The sequence below is a fragment of the Sorex fumeus genome, unplaced genomic scaffold (assembly GCF_029834395.1).
Source record: "Sorex fumeus unplaced genomic scaffold, SorFum_2.1 ptg000043l, whole genome shotgun sequence".
Classification (NCBI taxonomy): domain Eukaryota; kingdom Metazoa; phylum Chordata; class Mammalia; order Eulipotyphla; family Soricidae; genus Sorex; species Sorex fumeus.
In genome coordinates this window covers 7175643-7192658 of record NW_026606100.1, presented here as the reverse complement: position 1 = coordinate 7192658, position 17016 = coordinate 7175643, and the positions used below count along the sequence as shown (strand labels likewise).

The window sequence follows — 17016 nt, the reverse complement described above, 5'->3', positions numbered from 1 at the left end:
ATAGCAAAAGATCAAAAGCGAATGTCACAGCAGCTAATTAAAACATAAGAGAGGCAGGGCCAGAAGGATAGTATAGCAGGGAGGGTGATTGCTTGAACACAGTAGATCTGAATCCCCAGCACCCACATGGTCCCTCAAGCCCCACCAGGAGTGATCTCTGAGCACAGAGCCAGGAGTAAGTCCTCGGTATGCCAATTATGACCATACCAACAACAATAACAACAACAACAAAAAAAAATAAAGGAAGTAAGCTATTCCTAAAATAACATTAGTACTAGAAAGGCAAAAGTAAAAATGGGCTCTCTTTGTCTATCTGGTAATAAGACTCACTGACTTAACCAGCAAAACCTGTCTTGAGAATTTGTGGAATGCATTTATACTCTCCTTTGGTAATATTTCTCACAATGTAACTTAACAAAATAACCATTATTTTATTTATAGGGCTGGGGCTGGAGCGATAGTACAGCAGGTAGGGCATTTGCCTTGCATGAGGTCAATCTGGGTTCGATTCCCAGCATCCCATATGGTCCCCCAAGCACCATCAGGAGTAATTCCTGAGTACAAAGCCAGGAGTAACCCCCAAGCATTGCTGCGTGTGACCCCAAAAGAAAAAATAATAATAATAGGGTCAGGGATATGACACAGAGGTGGAACACACAGGGTTTGATCCCCATCACTAACAACAACAACAACAAAAATCAGAGGAAAAATAATCACACCTAAATGTATAACTATATATTATTACATATATATAACATATACCTATATTTATCATACACATATATCTATACAATTTATATACTATTCACCTATACCCAAAACAAGCTTTTTCAGAGCTTGGCACTGAAAAAACCTGCCCATATGACATTACCTTGTATCAGGATTAATCAATCAATCATTCATGAAACAAGCACTTATTGAGCACTGACTGTACGCTAGGCATTCTTTATCCAGAGAACATAAACAGGAGTGAAAAGGCCCGTCCTCATAGAATGAACACTGCATGACCCTGAGACTTAGAATTAGACTAACACGTCCAAGCCTGTCCTCTCTAGGATATGCTGTTCTGAGTAAGGTATTTCAATATCCCCTGAAATTTATAGCTCCTGCAATGTGGAAATGTGAAATACATTAGGGAGTCATGAGCTATGAGATGTCATATGAACTTTTCCTAGCAAAATGTGGTACAGAAGGAGTTTAATACCCAGCTTTCTCCTAGAAAAGGAGGCACTGGAATGGAAAGCAGAGGCAGCTCGGGCAGTTCTCAGTCTAGTCCCTCTGCTCAAGAGGTAGCTCCATCAGAGCAACAAACCAATAGAACAGGACAAGGACTGTGCCCTATAGTAGTCCAACTGGTCCCAGATGAATCAGGGTGGGCTGGAGGCTGAGGCAGATGCCTGAAAGCACCTTGGCCCTGAAGCAAAAGTGACTCAGCATCAAGGTCACCTAAAATTGTGCACAGTAAATCAGCAAAGAGAAGCACCTGCAGTGCTGTCCACCGGACCAGGGTCAAATATGGGCACAGGCAAAGAGGAGACTGATTATGCAGCTCTGAGAGCGCAGGCGCTGAGTCCACATTCACAAAAGATGCCTGTCGGGGTCTCCCAAGGCACTGGCCTTCTCTTCCACAGTAGGGTCTACACAGGTCTCATTCTAGAATGGCTGTGATGGGCCCAAAGAAATTGGAAAAATCATTTTGTAAAAGATGTCAATGAAATTATTTGCTACAACATGTGTAAATTAACGCTTTACTCTGAATTTACCTAGTGATTTCTAATCATGTCAGCTCATCAGACAGGCCTGGGAATCTTGTGAAACAGTCAGCATCTTAAGACCCACCCTTCCAGGGACTCTCAGGCCCAGAATTCTGCATCGTCAAGTTAACTAATGGCTCAGAGACTCGATGAGGCCTGTCAGCACAGGCTCACCAGATCTGCCACTGCCAAAGGCAAGTCTAGCTCCTTGCTAGTTTTTGAAGTCTGAAGTCTGAATCACTTCAAGTCTCCAGAGTATTTTAGATATTATAGTTAAAAGTCACACAAAAGGAGGCCCTGCACTCCTTCTGTGAAGGCAGCTTCTAGAAAAAATGTGGCAAAAAGATTTATGCAACTTATAAAGCACAAACAGAATCTTTCAGTATCAATATTGCAAACCACAATGATAAAGAGAGAGAGAGAGGAGGAAGAGGAAGAAGAGGAGGAAGAAGAGGAAGAGGAAGAGGAAGAGGAAGAAGAAGAAGAAAACGAAGAAGAAGAAGAAGAAGAAGAAGAAGAAGAAGAAGAAGAAGAAGAAGAAGAAGAAGAAGAAGAAGAAGAAGAAGAAGAAGAAGTAGTAGTAGTTAGTAACGGACACTGGTGGAGGGTTCGAATACTGTACGAATGAAATCCAATCATGAACAGCTTTCTAAGGGTCTGTCTCACAGTGATTCAATTAAAAAGTTAAAAAATAAAAATTTTACAAAAAATAAAGCACATACAGTCTCATCAACTCTTACTGAGGAATGCAAAGTCAGAAGGACCCCATCACTACACCACCCTGCAATGGTCCTCAGGACTGGACAATCTAGAGAAGTTACAGACACATCAAAGTAGGCCCTCAGCTCTGCACAAACCCCACACTCATGGATTGGTTCCCTAAGATAGGATTTAGACCCCCTACCCCCCAAAATCCCAGGCCCTCAGGGTCTTTCTGAACCTGCCCCAATTAAGTACCATAAATCCAAGCAAGCATTTCTGTATCTGGTTGATTTGCAATTATTACTACTACTTATCCCTAACAGCTACCAACCACGTGTCTGGCACTTTGTCTTACATGATCTGGGCTGTTTCCAGAGATGTTACAATCCACCTCCCTATTAAAGATGAGGTAGCTAAAACCTGGGTCGGAATCACCTGCCCTGGAACACTTACTGAGCTGTGAACCAGAACTGAAACTCAAGTCAGTCATCACATAGTTGTTGTTTGTAACAGTTGTTGCTTTTATTTTAAGAAAGAAAGTTCATTAAAAAATGAAGAGGTGTAAATGACATGTGTCTCAAATATTCCCTCTATACACAAGAACTGCTTCATTGCAAGTCAAGAAATATTTTCCCAAACTGGCTAAAAACAATCGCCTGGGCACTCAGAGTCAGCCGTGGCCCTGAGAATAGAGAACCCCCAAATCCGAGCCTGTGAAGAGTTATATTTAACAAGATCCCTGGGCTCTCTGAATGCAGCCTACTCTTAATTTTGTTTAAAATGGATTCATCTAGATGAAGTCAACCAGAGGTGGAGATCCATGGTTTGCACAATTTGGGTCCCAGATGATCTTCAAGTGCCAGCTTCGTAAGAATGATGAAGAGTAGATAATCATTTATCCAAACTAGGGATCTATGGAAGCAACTTTTGCTCTAATACTCAAGAGTTAGACTCAAAGTTATATTTCAACTGGTGCAGGGATGGGTATTTGATCATTGTTTAATTGAAACCCAAGCACAAAAATTTGTAAGTCTACAACTGTACCTCATGATGTCTCACTAATAAAAATTTTTTAAAAATTATATTTCAAGAGTTATCCTAAAAAAAAAACTATTGGACTGGAGCAATAGTACAACGGGTTAGGGCATTTGCCTTGCATGCTGCTGATTCAGGTTCAATCTCTGATATTCCACTGTTCCCCTGAGCATTGTCAAAGTGATTCCTGATCAAGGAACAAGGAGTAACCCCTGAATACTCCTAAGCGTGGTCCTAAAACAAACAAAATAGCCCCAAGCATAGAGAACAAGGAACATCAGTGGGATACCAATTATATTCACACATTATAGCATTACAGACACTGGAGAAAATACAAAAGAGGTTTATCCCAAAAGCATCTAACTGTAAGAATTCAAGCAGTAAGAGTTAATGCATAGTCACCCAAATCAAGCACTTTCCTGCCTATGGCTTTATCAGGGCCATGACTGAAAGGTTTTATTTACACAGTGCAGAGTTAGGCCACTGGCCTTTGCCTTCTGCTGTATAGGCAGGGGCATCGAGGGAGAAGGATAACTCTGCCCCTTCAGACATACAATTAACACAGGTCAACTCAAACCCAGGTCACAAGGGAACAAAGTTTCCATCTTCACATCATAGGTGACTCCCACTTCCCTCTGCACTCCTGTGCACCACCACCTATTTCCCAAATGCTTCCTTGAAAAATTCTTTTGCTCTAGTCCAAAATGCCCATTGAGCAGAAGGGACACACATTCCAGAGAGAAAGGCACCAAGCTAGACATCAAGCAATGCTGATCTCCAACAGTGGCTCTCCCTATCACATCTGCACTTCAACATATCCTGTCCACAGCAAACAAATCTTGGGCATAAAGATCTTCCTCCTTCCCTTAAAGTTTAGAAGAGTGGCTTTCAACCCTCAACTAGGGACAGACTGGTCTGTGCACCAGTTCAAGGACCTGCAGTTAATAATTACTATGGTTGATTGGTAGTTTTCAAACCTTGAAACTTGTCCATGGACCAGCAGTTGTAAACTGCTAATGAAGACTCCATTAACCCATTTGAGCTTCTATAATAGAATGTCTAGATTTTTGGTCTGTTGTAAACAGCAGATATTTATTTCACATAGTTCTGCAGGCTAGGAAGTTCAAGGTCAAAGGTGCTGGCAGACCCAGTATCTGACAAGAGCTTGCCTCTTGGTTCACAGAAGCAGTGTTTTTGCCAGTATCTTTTTGGGATCAGTTTCCCAGGGGCACAGATACCTTTTATGAGGACTCTGCTCCCCAACTCCCTTCCTATTCCCTCCCCTCCACCTCCCATCTAGTCACTATCTTGAGCTTAGGGTGGATAGATGGTTGGAGAGATTCAGTCTACAGCACAGTCCTACTCACCAAACACGGAGGAAGCAAACATGAGACACTGCTATCCAATGCACGATGATATTCAAAATGAAAAAGCCAAGTTGCAGTTGCATTTATACGGGATACAATACTTTTCAGGGCTTCGGTTTGCCTGATTGTCACAGTCTATGAAATTGTATTGGTCATCCCACTTAGTAGATGAAAATATTAAAATATAACGAAGTGAAACACATTTTCAAGGTCACAGAGCAAAAGTAGTGGAGCTCGAGTTCCAAGGCTAATCCAAGGCTAGTGCTACTGACACTTTTAACCAGAGTGACAATCTCTCATTTTACTCACTGTAGGAACTCTTGTTTTATGTCCACAAGTAACTTTGAGGTCAAGAGTAGGAAACTCTTGACCCAAGGCAGCCCCTTCAAGGAATCTAGTAAAGTATCTATGACTTGTTCAAGCAAGCCAGAAGGTTCCCAGGACTATGATAGCTCTTGCAGAGACTGAAGCATTGGCAGAAGTGATGAAAGAGTATGCAAAATAGGCATTAAACCTCAAACAGCTCACAGTCTGGCATTATATCTATCATTATTGATTTCAAGCATCATTATTTAATGTCTTAACTATCTTAATTGCTAAGAGGGAAGCAGCAGAGAACTATAAAACTATACAGTACTACCAGCCTGCATGGTGTGGAGGTGGGCCAAACAACAGTGAGGTGGATGACAGAGGAGAGGAGATTTAGGGAGTACTCTTCCATCCTTCCTATTCTGATTTTGCATAAGTCCCAGCCTGCATATAAAAGACCAACTCTGCAGCTGGCACTGATGTCTCTTGCTTGAACACTCCAGCCCTCCTTCCCACCTTGCCATCAGAGCACTAAGCAAGCTTGGTTTAATGTCAGTGAGGTCGAGAGGCCCAGCCACACTGTTGCATTAATGACCCCACATCTGTTGAGTGCTGCTGAGATGTGAGGAATTCATCCTAATAAATCAAGAGCTTCTGCACAGCAGGTTATAGCACAGCAATTTTTAAAATGTGGTGCTTATTTCTTATTCCTTTAAAAATCACAGATAAGGGACCAGAAAGTTGAGAAATGGGTCAGACCCCTAAAACAAACAACCAGAGAAAAGTGCAGGCCAAAGGCTTTTCTCTCCAAAGACCTAGTTCAATCTGATTGTGAATTTTCCATTGTGAAAATTCCGGAGGAAATTTTGGAATTTTCTAAAGAAAACAATCCCCACAAGTCTCTGCCAGGATCACAGCTCAAAAACCAAAAGTGCAGACTAAAGGTTAGTGTTCACATTCCAGAAATTGAAGGTTATTATTCACATTGGCCAGGCAATCAGAAACAAAATATTTCAGATATAAATGTTCTACTCTTTATACTTAAAAAATTGATTTCCTATTGAGGAAAGATGAAAATCTGCCTTGTTATTGTTGCTGTTGTACATATTTTGGGCATGTCTTTTATGTGTTCCCTGTTTCAGCCAAATAAAATAAATAATCTGACAATCGTGGGGTTAACTTGCTCAATACATATTATGTAAGGACATGTTCTCTGAATTCAAAGAACAGTGAATTCATAATCACACTGGCTAGGCCACTATCTTTTAACCTTAAGCAGACCTTTATCCTTCTTTGAACTTGCTGTCTCATCCAGTAAAACTTATGGTATTGATCTATAACATGGATTCTCAAACCCAATGAAGTTACTTTAGTATCCACTGGGGAGTGTGTTTAAAATGCGAACTCCCAAAACCAGAGCAGTAGTACAGAGGATAGGGCATTTGCCTTGCACACAGCTGACCTGGGTTCAACCCCTATTACCGGGAATGATCCCTGAGCACAGAGCCAGGAGTAAGCCTTAAGCACCAACAGCGTGGCTCCAAAATGAAACCAAAAAATTCAATAATTTAATTAAATGCAAGCTCTAAGCATTGCATACCTGGGCCCTTGCTTTGGACTGTCATGGCCAAGGATCACCAACTGGCCTCCAGGACCTTCTGAGCATTGCTCAGGAGAATACCCACCTTTCCACTCCCAACCCACAAATGCAAGCTCTCTAAATCTCTGAAACAGGAAATACTTTCAGATCCTTCTAAAGCTAATATCCCATGACTTTCAGAAATAAGACTGAATAGATGAAAATAGAATCATTTCCCTACAAATGACTGAGTTTTGAATTTCAATTCCTTTATGGAGTTCATGCAAAGTGGGAGGAGGTCAACACTGGATAGAGAAGTTCGTTTAGCTGGGAACTGGCACATATATACTCTATGAGTTTTCACTATGTTCCAAACAACTTAATTAGAAGCAACTTAACCTTTTGTTTGTCTTAAGTGAGGGGAAATTTTTGTGGGAACTACATAGCTATAACTCTGTCATATCTGCGTGCACAGAGATATAAATTTGTTTCATCCCATTAGAGAGGTTTCCATTACACTTCATTTTGTTAAAAACTCCAATTCTGAGTACTATACCCAGTGGAATTTTAACTCAGGTCAGCGCTGCAGACCACAGAGTATTGCTAGTTGCTACGAGAGATACACAGAAAATAAGAAACAAACTCTGACTTCAAAGAGTGGCTACAGAGAAGGATGAGGAAGGCGACTACAAGACACATGAGTACAACGGGTAGACTTACAACAGAGTAAGACAATCCCTTTGTGAGGGATCTTAGCAAAGCATTTGGGAGTAGAGAAAAAGCTTGTCTTTTTTTCTGCTCAAATGATCGGAGAGCTGAAAGTTAAAGTGGACAAAAGGATAGGATTATATAAACATACATAATAAAGAATATTATATACTATATTATATTAATATATGCTTGGGCTGGAGAGACAGCGCAGCGGGTAGGGTGTTTGCCTTGCACGCAGCCAACCCAGGTTCGATTCCTCTGCCCCTCTCAAAGAGCCCAGCAAGCTATCAAGAGTATCTCGCCCTCACGGCAAAGCCTGGCAAGCTACCTGTGATGTATTCAATATACCAAAAAAAAAAAACCCAGTAACAACAAGTCTCACAATGGAGACATTACTGGTGCCTGCTCGAGCAAATCGATGAACAATGGGAGGACAATGACAGTGATTAATATATGCTTATTATATATGCATATATAGTTATATGCATATATAATGATTTAAATGATTAAATATTTAAAAGGGTTTAAAATTACATATTATTATATGAATTATATATATTATATATAAGGATTTAAAATGAATTTCTATATTCCTATTTTGAGTTCTCTTTTTTTTTTTTTTTTTGCTTTTTGGGTCACAACACCTGGTGATGAACAGGGGTTACTCCTGGCTCTGCACTCAGGAATTATCCCTGGCGGTGCTCAGGGGACCATATGGGATGCAGGGAATCGAACCCGGGTCGGCTGCAAGGCAGATGCCCTACCCGCTGTGCTATTGCTCCAGCCCCTGAGTTCTCTTTTTTTAAATATATAGGAAGCCTCTAAACCTAAAATGACCTAAAATCTTTATGATGCTACAAGTTAATGTAACTTCAATAGCAAAAAAAATTTTTAAGTGGCTCAATTCTTAGTTTCTGAGCAGATTTCAGGGATCTATTTAGATAGTAACAAGAAAATAAGGTCAGGTGGTGGTTTGGTGAAAAATGAAGAAAATGAGGAACTGAAACTACATAATTGTAGAGCCAGAGAGAATTTGGCAGCTACCTAAAGAAGTCCCAATGATTCTGCAGTTTCCAGGAGGTCATTAGGGCAATGGTGTTATTAACAGAGGAGGAAGTCAGAAGTGAAATGGCATAATCAATCCATTTGAAGGAAACTATTATATCTTCTTTTTTAAAAAATAACTTGTTTGGCTCAAATGAACTGAACTAACTCTTCTGCTAACACTGCTCAAGGAGTGAAGGACAGTGAAGGGTCTTCATTCAGGGTTTGCCTGGGACTACAGAACTGCAAACCAGCAGAGAAGCACCTGAGCAATAGTTAGGAAAATTACAAATTCCTTTAGATTTTTTGTTTGTGTTTCTAAGCCTTTTCTGACCATGCAGCCCTGGTTTATTCTTGTGCCCCCCTCTGTCCTACTGGTTAGCACCCTAATCCCATGATTTATGGCCACCCATTTATGCAATTTTCACCAAAGGTCCTAGGGGCTCACAGGGGCCTTATATGATCCCTTGCTGAGAAAAGGCACCTTAGAAAACTGAGCTACTTATCATAGATTTCCTTTAAAACAACCCTCTGAGCTATGTTAATCAATCACACATCACTGATGCCCCATAGGAAGGTCTGTCTGTAAAGAGCAGAAGAAGGTAGGGACCTCACGTTACAACTAGATCTAGTCAAGTATACTTTTCAGCCTAGTGCTGCATTCTAAAGTTCAAGGGCACCCACTGCCCCACACAAACATGCCTCCTCCCTCAGCTCCCGCAAAGAAAAAAAAGTGAAAGAGCATGAACCCTAATATGAGGAAGTGATAATATAAAAAGGGGGAACTTTGAGTTCAATCTAACTAAACAATTATTTTTACAGATGAAGACTTAGGCGTATGGGGGTGAAAGCACACAAGTCCTGAGAGTCAGCTGAAGCCGCAGTCCCTAACTCTTCTCTCTACACTTAAAAGCACAGGAAGAATCAATTCACTTTGCTTCTATTCCATGACACAGCACCGTCACTTAGATATCACTTATCTGCTTTCATTGCACTATGGAAAGAGAAAGTCTAAGGAGCGCACAGAAAATGGATTACAGACATAGTTTCCAAGCTTGATTTTACTGAGGTTCACTGAATCTTTCAACAATAATTCATGTTAGTTATTACCCAATTAAGCAAAAACAATCTCCACGCGAAAAACAATTTAAAAATATCTCTCAAAATCACAAATGCACAATCCTCTAATTCCAAACTCTCTATGTATCTTATTAATAAAGTTGCACACAAAATTATTTCTAGCAGTTATACTGGTTAGCAGAAGAATGAAAATGGCCAAATGCTCATTAGTAGGGCACTTTTTAAATATATCACGATATCAAAATACATGATAACTATACTGGGGCACACCAGGTATCTATAAAAAGTATTGAATGAATGAATTATAAAGTGTTTTGTGCATCTCATGGAAAGATCTACAAAATATTAAGTAAAAATTTATGGAATAAAGAATATGCATCATATTTTATTAAAAGGAAAATAGAAAAATATAATGTGTTTTTATTTGTTCCTAAAGACAGTTTCAGCAAGAAATTATTAAAAGAGACTTTGTAGACAGAGCAAAAATTAAAAATGAGGTATTTCACAAATATTCTCCTTGATTTTTAAATTATATGACTACATAGCCAATTCAAAAATCAAACTAAATTTCAAATAGTAAATGTTATCTACTTAATACATAAAATATTTATTAAATAACCAAATTCCTTATAATTAAGGAAGCAAAGATTCTTAGCATGTCCTCAAACACATCTAATCTTTTAATATTTAAGCACAATTTGAAATTAAAGATTCTTATTCTTGCTTCTTTAAAAGAAGCATTCTTATATGCCTGCATAATCATAGCCCTTAAAAGGGCGAAAGTTCTTTGGTCTGAAAATATAACCATTTCAATGTTTTAAAGTAAAATCTGAAGTTAGTTACTATTACAAAACTTGCCAAATCCCACCTGTGCAATAATTTTTCAGAGCTTTCCTAACTTCCCACGAAAACACACATACCATTGTCAGCATAGTTCTTCCTGCCATGAGGAATTCGGTGAAGGCAAAGAATATAGCCATCTTCTGTCTCAATGAAGTATTCCTCGGCAGGGAAGCCCCAGTGAGAGATAATTTCAGTCTATGAAGAAAGAGAACAATGGAAATTCTGGGGACAGAAGCTTAAAAGATTTTTCACAGTAGCAGGCAAAAGAGAGGACAAATTAAATGCAGGAAAGGCTTAATTTAAGAAATCAAAAAGCGATTAGAATTTAGTCACTTAATTCAACAGTCAACATTCCATTCCAAAAAATCCTTCATTGTTTATGCATTATATTCACAGATATTTGGTTAAATCTTAGTTTCATTATTTTAGCTAGTTCTATACTAAGTGCATCTAATTTTACCATCATTGGCTCTTTATTTCTATCCAGACTCCAGGATCAAATAAACACTTCTATTTTCTAAATATACCAACTAATGTGATAACCTATCACTTTTCTTATTTTAAGAGAGCCTGAGAGTGGTGGGGGTGTTGGGTGAGGGGCAAAGCAGAAGTATGGATCCATTTCATCAGTTCTAATGTTACACTATAACATTAATATGGTGTTGAAGCATGAGAAAAGATGAAATGAACTGGGATAAATGCATTTCTCCATAAGAAAGATCTATGGCACAATTGAACTCAGTGGGATATGAATAATCAATTCTAGCGGGTAGGGCGTTCGCCTTACAAGCGGCCAACATGGCCGACCCGAGTTCGATTCCTCCGCCCCTCTCGGAGAGCCCGGCAAACTACCGAGAGTATTCGATATGCCAGACACAGTAACAACAAAGTCTCCAATGGAGACGTTACTGGGCCTGCTCGAGCAAATCGACGATCAACGGGAGGGCCTTTACCTTTACCTTACCACAATAAAACATCACTATCATATATCATTATCATATCACTACCATAAATGCCTAAAAGTATTTAGTTTTCTCATTTTTATAGGCAAAAATTTAAAGAAGAGAGATAAAAGAAAAAATCTGTTTAAGAAAGATCTTGACATGAGACCATATTCCCTGAGATTACTATTAATTTCTCTCTAAGATTGTCGAGTTGCACTTGGGTCACTAAAATGTCTATTTTAAAGTTGTTTCTTTCATAACATTCATTTTCCCAATAATTTATGTTTTAATGAGGTATTTCCATATTTTATTATTTACTTAATATAACTTTGAAATTTTTTAGTTATAGGATTATTTTTGCTAATTTACTCTAACAGAAAGGTTCTCAGATACTTTTATTTTTGTATGAATTGCTGCTACTCCCTGGGTACTGCTCCACAATTTGTCAAAACTGAACTCAGTAATAATGTTCCTGCAAAGTAGCAACAGTTTACTAAGCTGTAGACAATTCAGTTAGACTTAATGAAAAAAATTTATCTTATGTTATCACTTACCTAATTAAGAATCAACTTTAAGAGTAAAATGAGTCGGTAAAATTTGTATTACCAGATGAGGAAAATCTAGCAAACTGAATCTAATATTCAGAAGATATGATAAGACAAAGAATGAATTATACAGAAATTAGTGTTTGTGACTTTATATAGAGTCATGTGTGAGAATTAAGAAAATAATAAACGTCCATCACAGATGTATTTTAAAAATCAATTGACTTTGAAAAACTCACCACATTCATATGTGTTTCAGGATCCACAGGCGTCAGCTCGTTTCCAGACACCTCAGCATGCAGGATCCCAAGGGCCAAAGAGACTATCAACCTCAAGAGCTGCATTTTCATCCTGCATAAAACAGCTTATTGCGACTTAAGCAAATTTTATAATCATTACATTTGCTGGTCGAGTAATGTTCCCATTAAACTCTAGGAAACAGCTTTAATACAAATAAAATACAAGTAAAAAATGTGAAACAAAAAATGATCCCTGCCATTTGCGGAAACAAAAACTAAAACAGTTTAAAAAAACACAAGAAATAAAAGAATTATTTTCTATTGGAACCCTCATTTTGCTCCAATCCCAGGCAAGCACACCCCACTTGCCTCCTGTCTACAAACCATTATGGAGAAATGACATTCGGGGAACTTAGAATAAAATGGGAGTAAGAAAAAAAAGACCCACATAGTTCTGGACCCTGAGACCCACTCCCTACACACGCATTTTCTCTCTTCAAACTGTGACTGAAACATCTTTACATTCAATAAACGATAGTTCTTGCCTCTACTACTTATTCACGCCTCTTCTTATCCCAAATAATACGACAGGAGGTAGATCTATCATCTGAGGGGACATGTGAAATGAAAGGCTGCAGGAGAAACCGAAAGAAAAACATCACCACTTCCTCTCCTCCCAAGATCGATCCTCCAGCAAAGAGCATCTAGTTTCTAGCAGTGGAACACAAAACACACAGCATAGCAAAAACCTTAAAGCCAAAGTGAAGTAAGTCTTCCAAGGACACTCAGGATGGTGACCGGCAGAGCTGGAACAACAGCACAGACTCCTACCGATTTTTAGGTGCATGTGATCACTTAAGGAGATGCACGCGTGAAAATCAAAGCCAAGTCCATATCTCGCACAAATACAAAAGTTAATTCAAAGTGTACACACGTGCAAAGACTTGTTCAAAAATGTCTATAACTGTTTTATATCAAATACTCAAAGACTGATATTGTCCAGTTCTCTTTCATGCTGTAGCAAATTGCATGACTTCATCATTTCTTATAGCTGAGTAGCATAGGTAAAGGTAAAGGTAAAGGTAAAGGCCCTCCCGTTGATCGTCGATTTGCTCGAGCAGGCCCAGTAACGTCTCCATTGGAGACTTTGTTGTTACTGTGTCTGGCATATCAAATACTCTCGGTAGCTTGCCGGGCTCTCCGAGAGGGGCGGAGGAATCGAACTCGGGTCGGCCATGTTGGCCGCTTGTAAGGCGAACGCCCTACCCGCTGTGCTATCGCTCCCATTTATATATACATCTTCATGATCCACTGAACTGCTGTTGAATATCTAGGTTGATTACATATCTTAGCTATTTTACTTAGTCTTTCCATGAATAGTGGTGTGCTTACAACCTTTTGAATGAATATTTTTCTCTCATGGGAGTTACATACCCCAAAGCAGCTCAACTTTAAATTTACTGAGAACTCTCCAGACTGATTCCACCAGGTTGAAAGAGACAAAATTCTTACCAGCAGTGAATTCTCCAAGTCCTTGTCATGTCCTTATTCCCTCACTTCCCTTATGGAGAGCCAGCACTCACCTGGAGTCGTCCTCCCCAAGATGCTGTCCTTATGGAAGTGAGGGAATAAGGACATGAAAAGGATTTGGAGGATTTGGAGGCTGGAGCGATAGCACAGCATAGGGCCTTATGTGCATCCAGCCCGGTGAAACCGGGTTTAATTCCTCCGCCCCTCTGGAAGAGCCCGGCAAGCTACCCAGAGTAGCTTGCCCACAGGGCAAAGCCTGGCAAGCTCCCTGTGATGTATTTGATATGCCAAACACAGTAACAACAAGACTCAAAATGGAGACATTACTGGGCCCACTTGAGCAAATTGATGAACAACGGGAGGACAGTGGACAGTACAGACAGACAGACAGGACTCAAAAACTGAAAAATGTCCTAAATGGGTAAGTAGATCAACATACTACGGTTGTTGCGAAGCGCTCAGCAATGTAAAGGAAGAAATACACAATAACACAACATAATCTCCAAATAATAAAACCAAGGGGAAGAAGTAAGCGCCGTATGATTTCACCATCTGAAAAATAAGCACCATCTGATTTCATTTACTTAAAAGTCTAAAAAGAAAAGAAAACTAATCTATAGTTTAAAAGCAAATAAGTGCCTTCCCAGGAAGAGGACAGGAAGTAAATGGAAGGTGTTTGGCAAACCCTTGGGGTGATGGGTAGGTTAAAAAATTGACTATATTCATGATTTCACAGTTATATTCATATTAAAATGTATGAAGTTTTACATATGCCATGCTATTATGTTATTGTATGACCAAAAGAAAATACAAATCTTATTTTGAGAAGGGCCACTCCAGCAGGGCTGGGGATAATGGACTTCTGGGGATTGTGCAAGGGCCTCCCATGTGAATTGCACATGGCCTACCACTTGAGTCTCATCCCCATCCAAAACAGCTGTTTTCAAGTGATATGTGCTTAAACTGAGTGTTCCACAAGTCTGAAGAAACTGGTTTTGTTCTCAGGATATCATAAACAAATTTACTGTTGATGCAATTCCTGCTAGTGCTGGAGTTACTTCTCTTAGCAGTGAACCTAGAACACCTAGACAAGAGGCACTATTACCTTGAATGTGCACTGGCAAAGTAAGTCCACTGTTTCCATTAAAATTAACATTTATGGTGCAATAGAGATCCTGTCTTCATATTATCATAAAAACAACCTCCAAGATATCCAGTATCACTAGGGAATGAGGAGAGATCTGAGCAGGGAAAATAAGAGTACGGTCATAACTGAAATTACTGATAACGAGTTTTCATTCGGTCCCTCTCCTAGAGCCAGCTGCCCACAGGGGAAGCTCCATAAAGTTAAGAGCTGAAGACATTCGACTGAATATGTTCCACCCAGCACAACACTAAGAAACTTCCTCACCCTTTTAAGCAAATGACTCTCTCTTTTTTTTTTGATAAATTCTTGTGCATCTGAGGTGATGCCCACAGATAGTGGGAGGGAGGTGTGAAGCTCTGGCAATTGAACCCAAGGCTTCCCACATGCGAGGCTTGGGGATTCCATCATTTGAGCATCACCCGGTGCCTCAAGTTCCAATACACACATGCTTGTCTGAATTCTCTGCAACTCATTTCTTTCTACATTTCAGCATCCCAATTAAATGCCTGCCGACCCTCATTTTAGCCATTCTGAGGGCAAAGCGAGTACCTGATTCAACTTGGAACTTCCAGGACCTTAGCAGGGTGATATGCACATATAAGATGGTCAATACATATTTTGAATATATTTAATATACAATATCTCTCATGAACATAATTAATGCCTACTTATTAGCATACAATAAGCCTGACGTTCACTGTTTGAAGAAAAGTCCTAAACCCAGTTGTTGGTTATTTTACATTTCGAATATTTTTACTTTTAAAATTATCATAAAATAATAACCTATGCTCCTATTGCTTCTGATCTGTCTTATTACTCTTCCACCAACTCTGCAATCTCTTAAATACTTGTTTTTTTCTTTAGGAAACTGAGGTTCAACTAGATTACAGTCTTGAAAGCAAAATGATAATAATACCTCAGGGCTCTTTCACCAGGACCCGTGCCAAAGCTGACTCTTCACAATGCCTTCCGGCTAACAAATCCCATGTGTCGGGCAAGTTGCCTGGACCCAGGAGCTAAGGGAAGTAACAGACTGGAGGGACCAGATCTAGGAATCAGGCTTTCTGGAAAGGTCTGAGGTTAAAAGACTCACCTGGAAAAGGATCCACACACTAAGAACACCCCCGCTCCCCAACCAGCAACACACACACACACACACACACACACACACACACACACACACACACACACACACCCTGGGTCCACCGAGAGATGTCTCGGGCATCTTGCAGAAGAGGCACCTGTAGGTGCTTGGGGCAAAGGCGAGGGCGGCGGGGACTAATGCACAGGCCTGCAGATGCTAAAGGGAAGCGCTGCTGAGCACCAGCGACAGGCTCACAGCCCTGCCCCTTGAACGCGTGGGGGACCGAGTTGCAGTACCCGCATCTGGCGAGGACAGAGCCAGCACTCACCTGGAGTCGTCCTCCCCAAGATGCTGTCCAGAACCGAAGTGCCCGCTTCTCTCCGGCCTAGTCGCGCAGATGACAAGGACAAGGCGGGGGTGGCCGGACAGGAGGGTGTGGCCAGGGCGCCACTCGCTCTGCGCGCAGCCAGTCGGAGCTGTAGGCGGTCTGGACGTGGGAGACTCGCCCGTCGAGCGGAGCATGCGCAGTGGGCGGGCCCTAGCGGGGTCTGCGACCGCCGATACCTGCCGGGTGGGGATGAGCTCCCCAGCTCCACTTGGGGAATCACCACCTTCCTTGTCTCTTACGTGCTCCCTGCAACCCTTTGCAGAGGTAGGACCTGGCTTAGAACCCGTGGGCTCCATAAGTGTAAATAAATGATATGCTTCTTACAACGCGCTAGGCATTGTGCCCGGTGCAAAGCAATCTTGCCGTGCGTTTTATATTTATTACTAAATGCCAAGAAGTATTGAGACCCTAAAGGTTTAGCAGTCAGCTAAATGAAGTCTGCTTGCATTGTAGTGGGAAGAGACACAACATGACACAACACGATAATAAATGCGTAGCATTGTTATTAATAACAACAGAACATGGTGTTTGTGCACAAGAGATAACTGCTTAGCTACAAGAAAAGACGAAATCTTGCCTTTTGGTGCAACCTGGAAGAAACTAGAGAGCATGTGCCAAGCAAAGTAAAATAGGAAAAAGACAAATATAAGGTAATCCCACTCATGCGCTGTACAAAGGTACAATACAAGGAAGTAAAGTTAAACAGTTTAACCTC

General features: G+C 40.4%; 1 protein-coding gene across 3 annotated transcripts in view; it reads right to left on the bottom strand.

Moving 5' to 3' along the window:
- Positions 1 to 16335, bottom strand: part of LIPA (lipase A, lysosomal acid type) — a 29954-nt gene extending 13619 nt beyond the window's left edge. Inside the window, exons 1-3 of one of the 3 annotated variants that reach the window (XM_056120572.1) lie at positions 16242 to 16335; positions 12153 to 12264; positions 10502 to 10619 (exon numbers count right to left, since the gene is read on the bottom strand). In XM_056120572.1, the coding sequence (XP_055976547.1) occupies positions 10502 to 10619; positions 12153 to 12263 (229 nt within the window). In that variant the 5' untranslated portion in view covers position 12264; positions 16242 to 16335. Of the gene's footprint in view, positions 1 to 10501; positions 10620 to 12152; positions 12265 to 13735; positions 13759 to 14787; positions 14875 to 16241 lie in introns of those variants that run through there. The other 2 variants (XM_056120573.1, XM_056120571.1) reach the window with 2 other exon arrangements.
- Between the last annotated feature and the right edge of the window lie 681 nt (positions 16336 to 17016).